The sequence below is a fragment of the Leptodactylus fuscus genome, chromosome 2 (genome assembly GCF_031893055.1).
Source record: "Leptodactylus fuscus isolate aLepFus1 chromosome 2, aLepFus1.hap2, whole genome shotgun sequence".
Lineage (NCBI taxonomy): Eukaryota > Metazoa > Chordata > Amphibia > Anura > Leptodactylidae > Leptodactylus > Leptodactylus fuscus.
The window spans coordinates 90,215,060-90,235,316 of record NC_134266.1 but is presented as its reverse complement, the minus strand read 5'-3'; the positions used below and the strand labels follow the sequence as shown (position 1 = coordinate 90,235,316).

General features: G+C 41.7%; 1 protein-coding gene across 2 annotated transcripts in view; it reads left to right on the top strand.

Moving 5' to 3' along the window:
* The window catches only part of BLACAT1 (BLACAT1 overlapping LEMD1 locus), a 33,532-nt gene extending 21,089 nt beyond the window's left edge, over positions 1 to 12,443 (top strand). Inside the window, exons 3-4 of one of the 2 annotated variants that reach the window (XM_075264210.1) lie at positions 7,028 to 7,072; positions 11,860 to 12,443. In XM_075264210.1, the coding sequence (XP_075120311.1) occupies positions 11,897 to 11,998 (102 nt within the window). In that variant the 5' untranslated portion in view covers positions 7,028 to 7,072; positions 11,860 to 11,896 and the 3' untranslated portion in view covers positions 11,999 to 12,443. The remainder of the gene's footprint in view (positions 1 to 7,027; positions 7,073 to 11,859) is intronic. The other variant, XM_075264211.1, reaches the window with a different exon arrangement.
* Positions 12,444 to 20,257: the final 7,814 nt, after the last annotated feature.

Here is a 20,257-nt window from a genome sequence, read left to right as displayed (position 1 = left end):
CTAAGGTTGTTATAGCATAGTTTTGCTTTAGTTCCTTTCAATAGCAGGAGAACCCCTTTAGGCCAGGTTCACACAGAGTTTTTTGGACCAGAATTTAACGCAGAAGCCACCTCAGAATCCAGTCCGTGACTAGATTCGTGACAGAATCTAGCCGTGACTGGATGCCGGTGCAATGCAGCACTCCGCTCCAGATTAAGCCCAAATGAATGGGCCTAGACGGGAGGGAGTGTCTTCAGGCGAATGTCTGGCCGCGGCATCTGCTTGAACAAAGAGCATGTCGCTTCTTTTTTCAGGAGCAGCAACAAACTGTTCGCGAAAAAAGGAATCCATTGATTTCAATGGAAGGCGGTTTTTTTTGGTCAGGATTTTAAAATCCTGACCAAAAAACCCCTTCTGAACTCAGCCTTAGGGGGCATTCACACGGAGTAAAGTGGTGCTGTTTGTGGCATAATAACTCGCGGCTAAATCAGAACTGAAAAAAGACTCCCTTTGACTTCAATGGCTTCCATTTTCCGCACGGAACCCATTAAAGTCAATGGGAGTTTTTTGTTTTTTTCACAGCACTGATTCTGATGCGAGTTATCGTGCCAGAATCAGCGCCACTTTACTTCGTGTGAATGCCCCCTTAAGCTTCTAACCACTTCTCAAATTAACCAAGTGCAAAAGAAGTTGCAGTACTCCAGTAGTTGTAATAGTTAATCTTGTGTTCATTAGTCCATATTCAGCGACATTAGGATTTTTTTAAGGTTGTTGGGTTTTTTGGTTTGTTTGTTTTTTAAGGCAGGAGTTTACAACCTGCTATATCTGAGATTGTAAATGTATAAATGTATAAGTAAAGCTGATGGCTCACACACAGGCTGGAATGTGGTAGCCGCATGTGCCCAAAAACAACTCTCCCATGTCCAACTAATGGCCATACAATGTAAAACGGTTATTGCTATCAACATTCTGAATCCATTGAACTTCCTCAGGTTAGCAAGTTTCTTCCACATGTGGTTTTTGCTTGGCTGCCACTATATGAGCCATCTCTTTCAACAATATCAGTCATTTAGAAGTAGCAAAACATGTAACTTGTATAAGTGTTCTATACTGTTGTTTTTATGAATGGGAACCTTGTAGGTTACATTTTTGCTAGTAAGCAAGGGAAATATAATTTTGCATACAGCCATATTACAACTCCAGTTTATATAGAGCCATAATAGGAATACTGTATAGTTCAATGAGTCCTCTGCTGTAGAAATCCTCTAGAAAATAAAATGGATGCTGGATGGAGCATATAGAGGGGTTTTATCTCCTTATATATGGCTCCTTGCAAATGTATATCCAATAACTGGTATGCTAATGGGGGCAATGTAAAGGGTGCTGTAGGGTAGTACAGAGGCTGTGCAGATATGTACTAAGGAGTCAAATACTGTAGGTCTTTTTTTTTTTTAATGTAGATTGTGAACCCCACATAGAACTCACAATGTACATTTTTCCCTATCAGTATGTCTTTGGAATATGGGATGGAGATCCATGCAAACACAGGGAGAACATATGAACTCCTTGCAGATGGTTTTATGCCCTTGGCGGGATTTGAACACTAGGACTCCAGCGATGCGAGGCTGCAGTGCTAACCACTGAGCCACCGTGTGGCCCCTAATACTGTAGGTCTTGTGCCAGGACTCCGCCATGTGTGAGACCCTAAACCTGAACCAACCTCCAGTCCCAATCAGTATTAGAATAGTTGACATCAGTTGTTGCCGGATGTGACTGGTTGTCATTTGTCAGATACCTGTAGCGCTGTTATTGATCCTCACGTATTGCAAAGGATGGTATTTCTTTGGCCTGTATGCTTTAGTTCAGTTTAGTAAAATGGAAAATGGTTGTGCCAACAGAATGATAGCAGACAGAGGAGAATAGCATAGAAATGAATTCAGTGAAAAATAAATTTGACCTATAAGTATTATGAAAGTAAAATGAATGTTCAAGTAAACAGGTAGCCATTTAATTTTTTTTTCTGAACTTGACATTACTTTTTATTACCTCCCTTTCTTTATTTCATAAAATAAATTCTTATTTTCTATTATCCCTTCTATAAGACACCTGCAAAGTGGATAGTCAGTAGAGGATGGCAGCAGGTGCACAGATCAGAAGCTGCTTCAGGGTCTGGTTGGGAGGTGTAGAGATGGGGCTCACATAATAGCCTGTTGCATTTTCTATTTCACAGACTAGAAACCGCTGAATGGAGTCTTTGTTAACTGGCTCCTTCAGGAATAGAGAAGGCAAAATACCTGACCCCCCTTCCCTCTAGCTCTGCCTCCAAACCCTCTACTCCCCCCTTTTCAATCTCACCCACTTCACCCCCCATATCCCCCTCCTTCATCCATCTCGAGTGTTCACTGCAGGCCTGATGGGTCCCTTTCTGGGAGCGTAGAGGAAAAGAAAAGAGCAGACATTTAGCGAAAGGAAAAACAGACGTAGAAAGAGACAGAAGTGAGGGAAAAGGTGACTACATGGGCAGAGACTGCAAGAGAAAGAAACCTTATACTATCAGAATCAGATGAGAGAGCTAAAGTAGGAGTTTTCTCTTTTGCTGGACAACTTAGGATGTGCTGAAGCAGGTAAAGCTGTGGTGGGGGTGGGATTTCTTAGACAAAGACATTGGGGTCTACCCATCACAGATGTAGGGGTTCTTGGAGTGGTGGGGAGGCCCATGGCAGGCGGCCAGGAGAGGGTTTCCAGATTAGCAGATGTTGCTGGTTCTTATTTCCATTCCCCGAGAGGCACCATGCTTCAGCGTGCTATATACTCTGTGTATGTGCTATATTATAAGTATGTCATTTATCATTCACTCTGATTGTATTGTAGACATGATATTTACAGGTTTTATTTCTGCCTATTCTTTATGAATACTGCTCATCTCTAAACACTTTGTCTGTTATCTAGAATATTCTTCTTTGTTAGGATTTCACCAGGCTGTACGTATATAAAACCTCTTTGCACAGTTTGCTGAGGTAGCACAATAGCAACCCTGAACTACAGTATATTTTAGGCTCCTGCAGTAGGATGATAAGTATGTGATACTGATGTCTAAAATGTCTGAGTATGTAAGCATGTTTGATGTATTAATGCAACGGGAGAGGTTATTTGTAATATATAAACCATATTTTAAGGTTAGGAATGTGTTTGATGTTTGTATATTACAAATTGTATTACGTTTGATATTTGTAGCTACATTAATAGTATAGAATGAATAGGACCGTAACTAAAATACATGGTATATGTGTAATGATCCCACTCTCTGAGATCCTCCTGCTGTGGTATATGGCTTTTTATTCCTATGTGATTGCATTTCTACCTCACGTAGGGCTGAAAGCCATGTACTGCAAAGGGGACATTCACCAGTGAAGTTGAATGGGTGCTTGCTACACAACACTTCTAGACACATTACTGTTGTTCCCATCTTTTTATATACCCAATTATATGGATGATAAATATCATACATAGCATAAGAAATAAGACCACTGGGGCTATTTATCATGCCTGTTTTCTGGCATACTAAATCTGACAGTCATGTATGTTATGCATGTTTGTGCAAAAATGATGACTTTTTTTTTTTTTTTTTTTTTAATTTTGTGTCCCATCGTGGACAGGGATAAAGGTGGGGCAGGAAGGGGCCAAACCAATTGATTAGAACATATGGCAGAAAACTGGCAAAATTATAGCTGAAACCTATGCCAGTTTCAGAATGGCATAGGCTTCAATTCTGGCACATGGGACTTCCTGCAACGTGCCTGAATTATTAAATGGGTTGTCCAGTTTATAATTTTACTAGCAGTTACCCGCGACTTCGTCTGCGGGTTGGCGGTGGCGCTGAACCGCTTATATGTATGCAATCGCTGGCGCTACTGATTGGTGGTGCGCACACGTGCAAACCCCTGTGCGCCCCCGCCTCCCATTGGCCCTCGATGGGCACTGAGGTCTCTGTACCTACGTATACATCCCAACTTTGGAGGAGCTGAAAGAGGGTCAAAATATGTGCCGCGCGCGCTGCGGGAAACTTAACGCCGCCCACTTTTATGTTGATTCTGCCGATTGTCATGCTTTTTTTTTTTATCTGCCCCCACACAGTATAATCCTGCTATAGTCACCTGTTACTTATACTCCCTCCTCCATCTCTCCCCCAGTTTATACAACCCCTTCATCTGCCCCCAATTTTTTGTCCCCCATCTCTGCCTCCAGTTTCTTGTCCCTCACTTCATCTTCCTCCAGTTTCTTGTCCCCCCATCTCTGCCAGCCACTATCACTTCCATTTGCAGTGGTATCATGAACAAGAAACTTGGATTGCTATGGCCTGGAATACAGGTTCTGCTTGGAATCTGACAAAATTGGAGTTTGGGTATGAAGGTCTCTTTAATCCTGCCTTTGCTGTGAAGTGACACACTATCTAAGCTGCTGGTGTGGTGATATTAGAAACCATTGGATACGACAATGATACAAGAGACACTAAGGGCATGTTCACATGGCGGAAAATGGATTCTGCGTGTGAACATACTAGGCGGCTAGCTGCGACGGATTGCCAATGCAGTGCAACAACATTCCGTCACGGCATTCCAGTCTGAATTAGGCCTGAATGAATGGGCCTGATCGGGAGGGAGTCTGCAGAATCCGCAGCAAGGTAGGGCATGTCGCTTCTTTTTTCCATTACTAGCTAGTGGAGAAAAGAAGCGAGCGGCTCCCATTGAAGTCAATGGGAGCTGTTTTTGGTAGCGCATTTTGAGGTGGATTCCATGTCAAAATTTGCTGCGGGGCAACATGGTGGCTCAGTGGTTAGCACTGATTCCTTGCAGCGCTGAAGTCCTTGGATCGAATCCCGCAAGGAACAACATCTGCAAGGATTTTGCATGGATTTCCTCCCATTCATCCCAAAAAAATCTGTGTGAACCTACCCTAACAGCTCAGAGAGATGTGCAGGAGATCTTATTATCCCATGTGTTGCCTGTCATGGTAGGACTACCAATTGCCAATTTACAGCAGGATAATGCTTGCCGAAACATAAAAAACGGTTTCCCAAGTATATCTTGGCCAAACTACAGCATTTCTCGTACTTCTTGGTTACAAAGTTTATTACCAATTGAGTATTTATGGGATCAGCTGAGATGCCATCTTCAGCAAGCTACAAGTGTGCAGGAAATGTGCTGCAGGATACCATAAGGAACCTGTATGCCTCCATACTCAACCTTATCTCATCTTAGCTAAAGGTGGTCTAACAGGGTACTAGAGACTACATTCAATTGTGTTGTGTTACTACTTCTACTTCTTTTTTTTTTTTTTTTTTTTTTTGCAACATATTCCCCTTGTGTGCCAAAGAGGAATAGGAAAACATGCAAAATAACAAGTGGATTTCTGTATCAGCAAATCCTGAATTAATTTGTGCATCTTAACAGAAAAAAAAAACAGTTATGGCACATGTCACAGATTTTATGTGTCTTACTAACATGGCTTTATGCTGCACCATTATCTCCAGGTGCTAATAGAGAGTTCTGCCTCTTTGTTGGAGATACAAAGATTTTAAAGATGCATTGTGCATACATTCTAGAGTGTATTTATACAGATGTCAGACACCTCTCTTGTGGGTTAAACTTCAACACCAGTTGATAGAGCTCTCTGAATTTCCTTAAGATAGTTTTGAAGTTCTGGGATACAAACTTGTCCAGGTTAGTCCTCTCTTCACGCCTTGGCTCCTGTATACCAGTGGTTTAAAAAACTAGGCTACCTCTAGGTATAGAACATGATGTTAATACTAGAGATAACAGCCAAAGCAACTAACATTAGACAGTTTCTATCTGGTTCCCGTTTAGATGTTTTTGGTTGTTTTTTTGTTTTTTGTTTTTGTAAGGGTTTGTGCAGTGAGTATGGTCCACCAGTCTTCAAATGACCAGCTTTATTAGAGGCCTCTTTCCTATTTCCCCACAAACATCCCCCTACTGGCATAGTGTTGGTACTCTATGGGCAGGTCCTTGATGAGGGTGGACCTTCACTGACCATGCCTTACATGAGAGCCTGAAAAAGACATCTACAAGTTACTATTTCATGATACAATTGAGCAGTCTTATATTTTGGTTCACAGATTGTTGGTTTCGTCTGTTTCCTTAGTGTCCTGTAGCTAACATACATATATACATTGGATTTATCCCCTTAATAATACAAGTTCAGAAAAGGCCAGACATGAATTCTAAGGGATGTGCAAAGAAGGCACAATGGTCTCCTGGTATGGCTTCATATTCTTGGCAAAGAAAGGTTCTCTGCAATTTGTTTGTCCAGGTATCCCCCAAGTCATTGTGAGACACAAGGAAATCCAAATTTTGTCCTCCAGAACAAGATGTCTAGGTAACGTTCTAGAAATGTGTCAAAGGGATGAACTTTGAGCCATGATAGTGACTGGCGTGTTTCCTTCTTCATGGCAACAACAATTATATACGTTCTCCAGCTTAAATGGAACCTGTCCCCATGAAAATGAGGTCTAATCTGCAGGAACCATTCTATAGAACAGGAGTAGCTGAGCAGGAGGAGGAAGAATTTTGTGGAAGAGATTCAATATAACTTGTGATTTGTGCATTTATTTCTTTGTTTTCATGCTTGGAAGGAGTATTTGAGTCCAGTGGGCGGTCCTAACGTGATTGTGCCTATAGAGAGCTGTTAATCACTTTTAGGACCGCCCACTGGACTCATTTAGTCCGTCTAACCTAGAAAGAAAGAAAGAAAGAAAGAAAGAAAGAAAGAAAGAAAGAAAGAAAGAAAGAAAGAAAGAAAGAAAGAAAGAAATGACAGGTCTACTGAATCCTTTCCTTTCTGTGCAGTACCTTCTACTTTATAACATGCTGCCTGCAAAATACACACCATGTTCATGATGGCAGGTTCCCTTTAAAAACCTATTACTTCGCTATTTTTCATTTACATACTTATTGCATTGTCAATCTTATGACTCTCAAACTCTATCACTATGTATATTTATGTATCTGTATTTTCCTTCTGCTTTCTGTAGAATGCTGCAATTGTCAGATCCACCTTCATCAACTCTAACCTATATGTGAGTCTGTACTCCTAATATATCTGTAGTTATATCAATTTTAATGTCTTTCTCAAAACACTATGGATCGACAGAGCGAGGGGATTTTACTGGTTTAATTACCAGTTCCATTTATTGATGTGAAAATGACTGAGAATTTCATGAATCCCATGACTCTATAAGGAGCTGCAGTATCATCAGGTTCCTCATGCCTTGACCTTAGCGAATAGATATTTAATTGTCTATTAAATAGAAAGCTAGGTCTAGAATTGAGAGCTCATTAGCGCTAAAAATAGCGCCGATCTATGTCCCCTATTCTACGGGTGTAAATAATATTAAATGTGTAAGAGTCAAGATTATGGTATTACAGAGCAATGAATGGCAACACATAAATATGAGTCATAATATGAAGTTATTCTCTTATTCACTTACTCTTTGAATCAGTTCTTTTATATTTTATTCTCAGTCTTGCATCAAAGCTTTCAGAGATATTGGAGATAAAATATTTTATTTGTGAATCATTGCCCAGGCTGTTTCATGTGAACATGAAGAAATCAGACAGATTGGGAATGAATACAGGAAAGATTAACAAATACAACTACAATGTCTTGTGTATTAACACATTTAATGTGTTTCTGTCTGTTTTAAGCTTTTCTTTTACACCCAAATGCACAAAAGAAAATTGTGGATTTTGCTTGAACTTTATATTAGAGAATAGAAAGTGACTTGGACATAATTTGGATTTCTTTATGACTTGATACCAGTTTTTCAGGATACTTGCAATATAGTCACCATAATATTTTACCCTATTGAAGGCAACAGACTAACCCCAAAGTCTGTTATACTGTTAGCCATCAAGGCCTTAAAAATATTGTGCAGTCTGGTTAATGGCTCCTAACTAAGGATATAATGGACTGATGGTTATGGGTCTGTTTTATTCAAGAGCAAACCTGTTCAGATGTTACTAGACTTTTCTTGCCTCCCTCCTTAGTGGCTGCCATGAGGATCCACAGTTGTACACTAGCCAAATACCACTTGTTCCCCCTGCCATGTTGTATAGTATTCAGACAGAGCCTACTGAACACCACATTTATGAAGGTGCATCTGTTTCATTAACACAACATATTGCAGTTGTCATAGTAAGGTACAAGTAGGTTATTCTATTTTTATTGTATACTTGTATAGCGCCATCATATTATGCAGCGCTTTACAAACATTGACATATTTCATTGGATTCGAGAAGAGGGACTACAGTACACAGGTATTTCCTGTGTCATTAGGGAATGGGGTATGTAACACTTGAAGGTGTATGTAAGTTTATTAGTGCTTAGTAGAGATAAATAGTTTGCACTGTATTTAGGTAGGTAATTTCTTGGTGCCAAGTGGATATAAAAGTAAGTAAGCAGTGGTGAGAAAATTACATGGTTCTCCATGAAAGCAGAAAAAACAATTGTTTCTTCTAGGACTGATAGGGAATGGTAGGTTGATCTTCTTATCTTAGTGGGTAGCAGTTTCGTGTAAAGGTACCTTATGTAAGGACTGTTTTATATGAGCTGAGAGTAGGACCATTATCGGCTACTTCCTTTCCGGATAAGTGTGATGGTTCTGCCCACAAGTGATCACTTGCTTGTTTATCAGGTGATTGCACCTGTAATGTGGCAATATAGATTATTTTTTGTTGGCAGCACAGTGCCCTATGTAAACAAGGCAATGTGGTATTGACATGCCAATGTATGGTGAGGGAGTGGGTCCTAACAGGGGCGGCCCTAACAAAATGGTCCCGGTCAGCTCGGCATAGTCGGGCAAGTGCCGGGGCCCACAGAGCCTCTGGGGCCCCCCCGGCACTTGCCTGTCACAATTTCAGCTCATCGGTGTCCGTCCGGCGATGAGCTGAATACATACGCGATTAAAGCAGGAGCTGTGAGATCAGCTCCTGCTTTAAAGCTCCGGCCCGGCTTGCGCGTGTAGGCGCGATGTCTTCATCACATCACGCCTACACACGCAAGCCGGGCCGAAGCTAAGCAGGAGCTGAGGTCACAGCTCCTGCTTTAATCGCGTATGTGACTGGAGAGAGGAGCGTCGGGGGAACGATGGAAGGTGAGTGATAGAAGGTGAGTGTAAGTGTTTGTTTTGTATTAAATATTAAGGTGGAACATAATGAAGGGGGCCCATGAAACTGGGGGGCAAATGAAGGGGAGGGGGGAACGGCATGACACTGGGGAAGATGAAGGGGGTGGGGAGAGAACGGCATGAAACTGGGGACAGAGATGGAGGGGGCCCAATGAAACTGGGGGGCAAATGAAGGGGAGGGGGGAACAGCATGACACTGGGGAAGATGAAGGGGGTGGGGAGAGAATGGCATGAAACTGGGGACAGAGATGGAGGGGGCCCAATGAAACTGGGGGGCAAATGAAGGGGAGGGGGGAACAGCATGACACTGGGGAAGAGGGGGGACATTAAACTGTGGGCAGATGAAGGGGGAGAATGTGATGAAACTGGGGACAGAGATGGAGGGGGGACATGAAACTGGGGGCAGAGGAAGGGTGTATATGAAACTGGGGGAGAGATGGAGGGGGGCATATAATTTACGGGTGACTGTAGGAGGATTATACTGTGTGCGGGCACATGATAAATGAATGAGAATGGGTGGAATCAACATAAAAGTGGGTGGAGCCAAATTTGCCGCGGCGCGCAGATCGCGCCGCACATTTTACCCCTCTTTCTACTCTATAAAAATTGGGAGGTATGGAGTTGGTGACGCCACACTCCTGCATGACGTCACTCGCTTCATCTGCGACACACAGTGTCTCGACTCCCCCGCCTCCTTTACAAGGGGGTCCACTGAGGCTCTGTCGCCCAAGGGCCCATAAAAACCTGGAGCCGGCCCTGGGTCAGCATGTCCCTACGGACGCCGATGAGCTGAATACATAGACGTTTAAAGCAGCTCCTGTTTTAACGCTGAGCTCTGGCATTTGTAGTCGCGATGTGATGACGTCACATCGCGCCTACAATATGTGTATGAGGGAGAGAGCTGCGGGGGAACGAGGAAAGGTGAGCTTGTGTGTGTGTGTGTGTGTGTGTGTGTGTGTGTGAGAACAGCATGACACTGGGGCAGATGGAGGGGGAGAGAACAGCATGACACTGGGGCATATGAAGGGGGGAGAACGGCATGACACTGGGGCAGATGAAGGGGGGGATGGCATGACACTGGGGCAGATGAAGGGGGGGAGAATGGCATGACATTGGGGCAGATGAAGGGGGGGAGAATGGCATGACATTGGGACAGATGAAGGGGGGAGAAAGGCGTGACACTGGGGCAGAGACGGGGGGGACATGAAACTGTGGGCAGATAAAGGGGTAGAATGGCATTAAACTGGGGACATAGATAGAGGGGGGGACATGAATCTAGGGGTAGATGAAGGGTGTATATGAAAATGGGGGAGAGATGGAGGGGGGACATATAATTTACGGGTGACTGTAGGAGGATTATACTGTGTGGAATCACATGAAAAATGAATGAGAATGGGCGGAGTCAACATAAAAGTGGGCTGGGCCTAATTTGCTGTGGGGCGCTGCGCGTAGGGCCCCGCCAAAGTCAATTGCCCAGGGCCCCGCAAACCCTGGATCCGCCACTGGGTCCTAAGATGAGCTACAAAGGGTGGAGGGTCTTAAGTGTGAATGCATCAGGAGAAAACTTAATTTATATAGTCCTGAGGAAAGAAGTGGAAATCTAAACACAAGAACAAGTGGGTGAATTCTGAAATTAACTGGAGACGGGGGGTTAAATGCAATGTCGGAAATATGTTTTCACTGAAAGAGTAGCTGAGGCTTTGGAGAAATTTTCAGCAGATGTAGTTGGGAAATTTACAGTAACTAGTATAAGAGTATAAGCATGCCTGGAATAAACACGTCTATCCTAAGAAAATTGGTAACAATATAAAGGGTAGGCCAGGTGGACCTTGTGTTTTTTGTGTTTTTTTGTTTTTTTTTCTATTCTCAATCTTCTATACATTTATGTAACATATTTCTCCCAATAATTGCTCACACATTTGTTCATCCCCATACAGTTTGCATTTGTTTGGGAGCCCCTTGCTTAGTCAGTGCAAGGCATTGTGCTGAAGGCAAACAATAATTCATAGTGTTACATAAAAGCTGCAGTAACCCAGCGAATAGTCATTAAGTTATCAGGCGATTGCCCCCACCTTTACACATGCCAGTTATGGGGAATAACTATTCCTAGGAACGGTAGTTCTCAATAATTGGACAAATTGTCACCCAGGTAAAGTGGCCATAAATCCTGGGAATGATTGGGAATGAATATCCCACGTCCATTGCCGATCATTGTCCATTGCCGATCATTGCTCCCTCAGTCTGCCAATATAGAAGGACCATAACCAAAGAAATTAATACAAAAAAAATGGAGGATTAAGCTTAATATTGATATTGTGATATATTTTGTACTTAATTTTTTCAGTTCTATTTTGTGTCCATTTTGTGACTTGACTTGTGAATTGAATTATATAGTTCGGTTTTAACAAGTACAAAGATCTCAGGCTGAGGAGATGGGAAACCCCTTGTTTTAAAATAACTGCAGGGTGGGGAGATTCCTGGGTTAAGTATCTATACTGTGGGAAGATAGGAATTTTGCGTGGTAAGTACTGTATTAAGTTCATTAAAAATATAATTAGAATTATTTTTGTGAATTCATTTTCATTAAATTTAATTTACACATACAATAGTTTGCCAATTACAAAGGTTATGTACATATAGTATAAGGGACAATGACTAACTTTGCTCTTTTACTGTAGGTTAACGTCATCATTCTGAACTGCAACACTACAGTCCATGCCTCAGTTTACCTTTGCATGTTTCTGTGGTCTTCATGGATTCTGCAAAATGAAGCCAAAAAAAGAGGAACCGCAAGCTGAACAGGAGACTTCAGTATGAGACCTATAGGTTCCCTTTTCAGGGACCAATCCGTCTACATTTTGGAGTTTTTATGCCAGTGTTTATGTAGGAACATATCCCATACAATACCAAGGTTGCAGTATATTGCTGGGGGTGCATTTCTGGCATCCAGAAATGAAAGGTGTAACTATGTGCTGTACCCTTCGTGAGGGACTTCAGAAGTTAATCTTTGTCACTGCAGCAATGCCATGGCAGCAATTTATAGCCAGAAAAGCTGACAATCTAAAGTGAGGATGGAAAGTAAAAGTGAGTGGTCATAGCTTCAAATTATCTATCGCTAGTCCTGTCCTGGATTCCAGAAGAAATTCCTAGCCAACATAAAGAAATTCACTAGATACTGTAACTTGACCCAGATAAGATTTTTTTAATTTAGCTAGCACAGTTATTATTGTGAAGCAAAATGATTCTACTAGTAAAACTGTTCACATTATTTTAATAGGCACCAGGTTACCGTTTATAGGCACATTGGTATCTGGGCTTCTAAAAGTAATAAAATCCTGCTATAGTTTAATATTATGATGGCAGGAGCTTGTACATTTGCAGTACTGATGCAGGTGTGCCAGTAGTTATAAGCGGGTAGGGAAGCATTAAAAAAATAAAAAATTGTTTGAAAGATGTAATATTTAGCCATTAGACCTTCTCAGGTTAAAAGCATATTATATTAGTATATCCACTTGGTTAGCACAGAACATTTCAGTCCCCTTTTTCAGTGATCATTTCTGTCTGGCCCTGGGACGGAGGTGTGGGACGCCTGAAGTCAAATGAAAAATTTGTCTTGACTAGAACAAGACTTACACAGACACTCCCATACAGATCCGATGTGCGGGAAGGGAAGAGTATCAGAGCACAATGTCTTCACATTAAGTGACCTTGTATAAAGATACATCTATAAATCTTTCATTCAATTGCAACATAAAATGTTATTACATTTCTATACAATTTAATGTATTTAGAATGTTTAGGACATGCTCAAAGAATGATCAACTTCAACACATATTTTGCATTAAGAATTTCTATTCTAGGCATGCATATTCTTATTTAATGTGTCTATTTACATTCATTCAAATAAGACGTATAGCATGACATTGACAACCTGCCTTCTAATACCATGACGCATGTACATTACTACAGTATACTTATATCATTTACTGTTATCTTACACTTACTAAGGAAAGGTCATAGAGATCTCTGCTGCTAAGATGTATTTTTTACTACATATAAGCCTCATTATTATTTTTATATAGGTATAATTAACTGTATGAAAAGCAATTATCTATTAGTTATACAAATACTCTGTACACTATGGGTACACACCAGGAGTAGAATGTAGAACATTTTTACATATAATATATGATAGAACACATTTTACATTCTGTATATAGTCTGTGATGTTACTACCTTATATGTATACATATATATTAGCACCAATAAAAATAGCCAAGTGCAGTTTATAGACAGACTACTGTCAGATTCCATGTCAGTATTATTATTAGGGATGCAGTATTAAAGTAAGCTGGCTACTCTGGACATCCCATATATATATATATATATATATATATATATATATATATATATATATATTCCTGGTAGGGCATATACATAGTTATTGGAGGATGGCTTCCCTATTGGGACCCCTACTCGTAGCAAAGTAGAAAGCCATTGCAAAGAGCAGCTGTCTCAAACAATGATTCATTCTCTACGAACATCAATGGCTGTCGTGGAAGGCTTTTAAGTGGTTGCCAAGTGAAGACATCTCGAAACTGGGGATCTCGAAGTCTTTTTGAAAAAGCAACTCCAGATATTGCATGTGTTTTTGGAAACCATGAGTGTTTTGCATAGTTTATCATGCATTTTTTTGCATTAATGTTGGTCATTCTCACTGGTGTAGAAAAAAAACAACAACCCAGTACTTGCATTAAAGTGAGCACAAACCGCACGTGTAATAGCACCTGTTTGCTCATAATCTTCACCCGCTTAGTAATATACTTTTGCATGCCCTACTAAGAACATTGTCTGAAGGTAAGTGATAACTGATCCACCACATTTCTGCTACAAAAAGGAGTCTTTGTTGTTATAGATCCTTCAATAATTGGGACGTAAATGCTGAGGGAAAAATCGCAGCGTTTTAAAGTGCAAGCAAACGGGATGGGATTCATGCAAATCCCATACCCACTTTGCAGAAAAAAATGCAGTGCGGACATGCTGCGATTTTCAAAACCATTGCAGTTTTGAAAACCGAAGCATGTCAATTATATCTACGGAAACGCCAGCGGTTTTCCTATAGTTATAATTGTAACAGAAAGTCCGTGGAGGAAAACTCAGCGAACTTTCTGTTGAATGTGCTGCGGAAAGAACCGCAGTGCATTCACGCCACGGTTCTTTCTGCAGCGCTTCAGCGCTGCGATTACGGCACGTGGGGCCTTAGCCTAAAAAGAACCATGGCCCCACCTCCCAACAAAAAAAAGACCACTTCTTAAAGAAGACCACACCCTGATACAGATCAGATGTCCTGTGACAGATGTTTTAATTGAACTACATATTATGCATATAAACTATCTTTGAGGTGACCACTGTCAATTGAATTCTGGGTGGTCACCTCAAAGTGTCTAATAGGAAAGGGGGGCAGACACTTTCCTCAGCTTGAAGCCCCTGAATATAGCAATGAATAGGACCTCTATGGGCATCAAGGCAGTGTGAGACTGGGATTTTTCTACTTGATTGACTGCATGATAATAAGGCTTTATGTCACTCATCTTGTTTTTGGGACAGTCAAGGTAAAGAAAAGCTGCATGACTGACTGCATGGTAATAAGGCTGTATGTCACCCATCTTGTTTTTTAAACTGTCCAGGTAAAGACAGCTGGCCTACGATCAACATTGGGTATAAATCACATCATGGCTTTTAAAAACAAAATTATATATAACATAACATTATACTGTATATTTATAATTATATATATATATATATATATATATATATATATATACAGTATATATATGTTGGAACTATAGTTTTCAGGTATAGGTAGATTGACTGTGCAGTCTTCTAACCAAAAGCACAGAGCTATAGTGTGAGCTTTCTAAGTATCTTACTACTGTCAAACCCATATAGAGTGTAGACCCTGTATCACTAGTATTGTTCACATCATTGTTCATAGGAATTCCTGGGCTTCAATGCAAACCTAAGTAACAACCGTACAACAGGACAATCGTTTGGCTACTACCTGTATTATAGTTATATTAGTAATCCAAATTAGCAAAATAGTTATATTAACTTATTGCAACTTTTTGTTCTTTATAACACATATATGTTATTACACAAACATTATATACATTTTTGTATATATGGCTATTTGTACACAGTTCTAACAACCTGCATTCTCTTTAGAGCTCCATTGATATGTATAGGCACAATCACATGAAGCATGGCCATTTCTGATTTATAATATAATATGGAGTTAGATTTTGGCATCCAGTGCGCATCTTTTCAGGTCTTATGTATACTACTATTGTATATCAAAATGTATCCTGTATTCATATAGGCAAAAGGATTTCGAGTAGTTACATTTTTCTTTTTGCCTCACATTTGACTCTTTGGATGAGTAGATCTAGATAAATACTATCCAGATATAATAAAAGTTATTAAGGGTCATTTTGTGTGCTCATATATTTGGGGATATTCTACCACAGAGGTTCACGGTGCCCCTTTACACAAAGGAGAATCCAATTTCAGGTATCCTATTTTGTTCCTGTAGACTCTGTATGTCCAGTATCTGTCAATGTTAGTGTCACTATGCCCTAGAAATATGTTCTCTCTACAAACTAAGTTCCTTGTACTGAAAGGGAAAATACCTTTGTTTCTCCCAGCATGGCTGATGAAAGCAAGATGGTATCATTTGCAGGGTAAACTATAATCCTGAGCAGATAGGTATTAAATGTATCCAGTGTCATGTAAAAAGACTGAGCTCAACGATTCTCATGGAGACAAAAAGCAAAGCATATTTGTGTCAATGAGATGTGACTTCTGAGGTCAAATAAGCCTTCTCTGAGAAATTACATGCGATATTAAGATGCTTATCTGGCAGAAATATTGGGCTAAAATCTTAGTGAGTTCCCCTCTACAATGAACCTCTTATGCACTTTAACCTGAACTATTTGGATTTACTGATCTCAATCACATGTAGTCTTAGACATTGTGAATGACAAAGTCTCTCCTGATGTGGAGGAAGGGCATTTGGCCCCTCCGACATTAGCACCTACTACTACCTCTTACACCCCTGTACAAATATCATTTAACATTCCTTTGTGTATGTGCGGTCTATAAACTGCACAAAATCCGTCAGTTTTTCACCTGTTTACAATTTTTACAAAACTTCTTAGTTAAATGAACCTTGCAAGACCCCCACCATTGTTTCATGCGCTGTCAGAAAGACCATACACAGGTCAGGTTTTAGATGACAGTAGTATATGTGTTAGTAGCAGAGCCACATAATAGATGAACCTAAGGGCATAGTGTGGTAATGAGACTGAATGGATCATTAATATTACTCAGCTAATTGGATTCTGATTGTTTGACAGTCAGATCTCTTATCCACAATAAACCCATGTTCCCAGTTTGTAGTGAAAAGTTACCATTCTTATGACTAAAACTGACCATGTACATGACATTCTACTGTACTGGAAGTAGGATAGGATGTGCTCGAATTTAAGCCAAAAATTCTTGACCATTCTGAAAGACAAACCACATCATACATAGCTGGAATCCACTTATCACCCTGTCACTATTCATGTGTATGGAGAAGTCAGACAGGATAGCCATCAGCCAACCGTTATCTGAACTTTGACTCTATTGTACCCAGCCATTCAGATTAGTCTCAAAACAGCTAACGCTAGGTTTACACTAGCGTTTGCTTTCCGTTCAGTCCCCAAGCGGACCCGAAAAACGGAAAGCTAACTCGCTTAGGGGGCGTTCACACTACCGTTGGATTCTGTCAGCAGTGTCTGTGGCTATTGTCCGTTACAAGATTTTAGCAATGGACACTAGCTGGTCCTTCTGAAATTTCCAATCATTTCAATGCGATTTTATTTTGTGTCCGTTGTGTCTGTTTACACCCATGTCCATTTTTTCAAGCGGACAAAAAAAAAGTGTCCATTTTTTTTTTTTTAAATTGAAGTCTATGGGCAATGGACTTCTAACAGACAGTAACTGATAGCCATCAGTTACTGTCTGTTAGAAGTGTCCGTTTATTATCTGTGCATGCTCAGAAAGCAGAAACAGCAAAACAACCTGTGGATAGGTTCTGTTTTGAAAGTAAGCTAGGTTTTTAAGTGTTGGACAACCCCTTTAAGACTAGTTTCAGACAAACATAATTTGAAAGGTTTTGTACACTCAGGCTATGGCCTGAACGTGAGACCTTGCTTACTCCCGTGATGATGTCATACTGGGTCATTAGACCTGTGATCGGGCTCCGTGCTCATACACATTGGTATTTTGGGCACTTTTCTGTTTCACTTGTACCTAAACATAACATTAAACACTGATGGCTTATATCGGCCGAGTCCCTACATACAGTATATACTTCTATATATGAAATATATGAAATGTACTTTTCTCGTTTTCCTGTAAGCCTTGATCTCAGGAGGTTCCATAATATTACATCACTAGTCGGTGCTATTTCATTTTAAGCATTTTTAAATAGTCATTTTGGTTGCTGCCAATAATACTATTCATAGTAGTTGTAACAAAATCTGAAGTACTGCCAAAAATCTATGTATATTTTTTACTTAGAAAATGTATACAGTATAACCTCTCTCTGAGAAGACGATAGAGCCAACACATCTTTCTTTAGGGTTCATGAGTAATGTGTATTTCAGCTAAATCATTTGAGACTGAGTCAGTATTTGTCAGAACCCTAAAAATATGTATTGAGTGAACTGATAATTTTTAGAGATGAGCGAACACTAAAATGTTCGAGGTTCGAAATTCGATTCGAACAGCCGCTCACTGTTCGAGTGTTCGAATGGGTTTCGAACCCCATTATAGTCTATGGGGAACATAAACTCGTTAAGGGGGAAACCCAAATTCGTGTCTGGAGGGTCACCAAGTCCACTATGACACCCCAGGAAATGATACCAACACCCTGGAATGACACTGGGACAGCAGGGGAAGCATGTCTGGGGGCATAAAAGTCACTTTATTTCATGGAAATCCCTGTCAGTTTGCGATTTTCGCAAGCTAACTTTTCCCCATAGAAATGCATTGGCCAGTGCATTCTATTAGCCCGATGAAGTAGAGCTGAATGTGTGTGCTAAGCACACACATTCAGCACTGCTTCATCAAGCCAATACAATGCATTAGCCAGTGCTGATTGGCCAGAGTACGGAACTCGACCAATCAGCGCTGGCTCTGCTGGAGGAGGCGGAGTCTAAGATAGCTCCACACCAGTCTCCATTCAGGTCCGACCTTAGACTCCGCCTCCTCCGGCAGAGCCAGCGCTGATTGGCCGAAGGCTGGCCAATGCATTCCTATGCGAATGCAGACTTAGCAGTGCTGAGTCAGTTTTGCTCAACTACACATCTGATGCACACTCGGCACTGCTACATCAGATGTAGCAATCTGATGTAGCAGAGCCGAGGGTGCACTAGAACCCCTGTGCAAACTCAGTTCACGCTAATAGAATGCATTGGCCAGCGCTGATTGGCCAATGCATTCTATTAGCCCGATGAAGTAGAGCTGAATGTGTGTGCTAAGCACACACATTCAGCACTGCTTCATCAAGCCAATACAATGCATTAGCCAGTGCTGATTGGCCAGAGTACGGAATTCGGCCAATCAGCGCTGGCCAATGCATTCTATTAGCCCGATGAAGTAGAGCTGAATGTGTGTGCTAAGCACACACATTCAGCACTGCTTCATCAAGCCAATACAATGCATTAGCCAGTGCTGATTGGCCAGAGTACGGAATTCGGCCAATCAGCGCTGGCTCTGCTGGAGGAGGCGGAGTCTAAGATCGCTCCACACCAGTCTCCATTCAGGTCCGACCTTAGACTCCGCCTCCTCCGGCAGAGCCAGCGCTGATTGGCCGAAGGCTGGCCAATGCATTCCTATGCGAATGCAGACTTAGCAGTGCTGAGTCAGTTTTGCTCAACTACACATCTGATGCACACTCGGCACTGCTACATCAGATGTAGCAATCTGATGTAGCAGAGCCGAGGGTGCACTAGAACCCCTGTGCAAACTCAGTTCACGCTAATAGAATGCATTGGCCAGCGCTGATTGGCCAATGCATTCTATTAGCCCGATGAAGTAGAGCTGAATGTGTGTGCTAAGCACACACATTCAGCACTGCTTCATCAAGCCAATACAATGCATTAGCCAGTGCTGATTGGCCAGAGTACGGAACTCGACCAATCAGCGCTGGCTCTGCTGGAGGAGGCGGAGTCTAAGATAGCTCCACACCAGTCTCCATTCAGGTCCGACCTTAGACTCCGCCTCCTCCGGCAGAGCCAGCGCTGATTGGCCGAAGGCTGGCCAATGCATTCCTATGCGAATGCAGACTTAGCAGTGCTGAGTCAGTTTTGCTCAACTACACATCTGATGCACACTCGGCACTGCTACATCAGATGTAGCAATCTGATGTAGCAGAGCCGAGGGTGCACTAGAACCCCTGTGCAAACTCAGTTCACGCTAATAGAATGCATTGGCCAGCGCTGATTGGCCAATGCATTCTATTAGCCCGATGAAGTAGAGCTGAATGTGTGTGCTAAGCACACACATTCAGCACTGCTTCATCAAGCCAATACAATGCATTAGCCAGTGCTGATTGGCCAGAGTACGGAATTCGGCCAATCAGCGCTGGCTCTGCTGGAGGAGGCGGAGTCTAAGGTCGGACCTGAATGGAGACTGGTGTGGAGCGATCTTAGACTCCGCCTCCTCCAGCAGAGCCAGCGCTGATTGGCCGAATTCCGTACTCTGGCCAATCAGCACTGGCTAATGCATTGTATTGGCGTGATGAAGCAGTGCTGAATGTGTGTGCTTAGCACACACATTCAGCTCTACTTCATCGGGCTAATAGAATGCATTGGCCAGCGCTGATTGGCCGAATTCCGTACTCTGGCCAATCAGTGCTGGCCAATGCATTCTATTAGCTTGATGAAGCAGAGTGTGCACAAGGGTTCAAGCGCACCCTCGGCTCTGATGTAGCAGAGCCGAGGCTGCACAAGGGTTCAAGCGCACCCT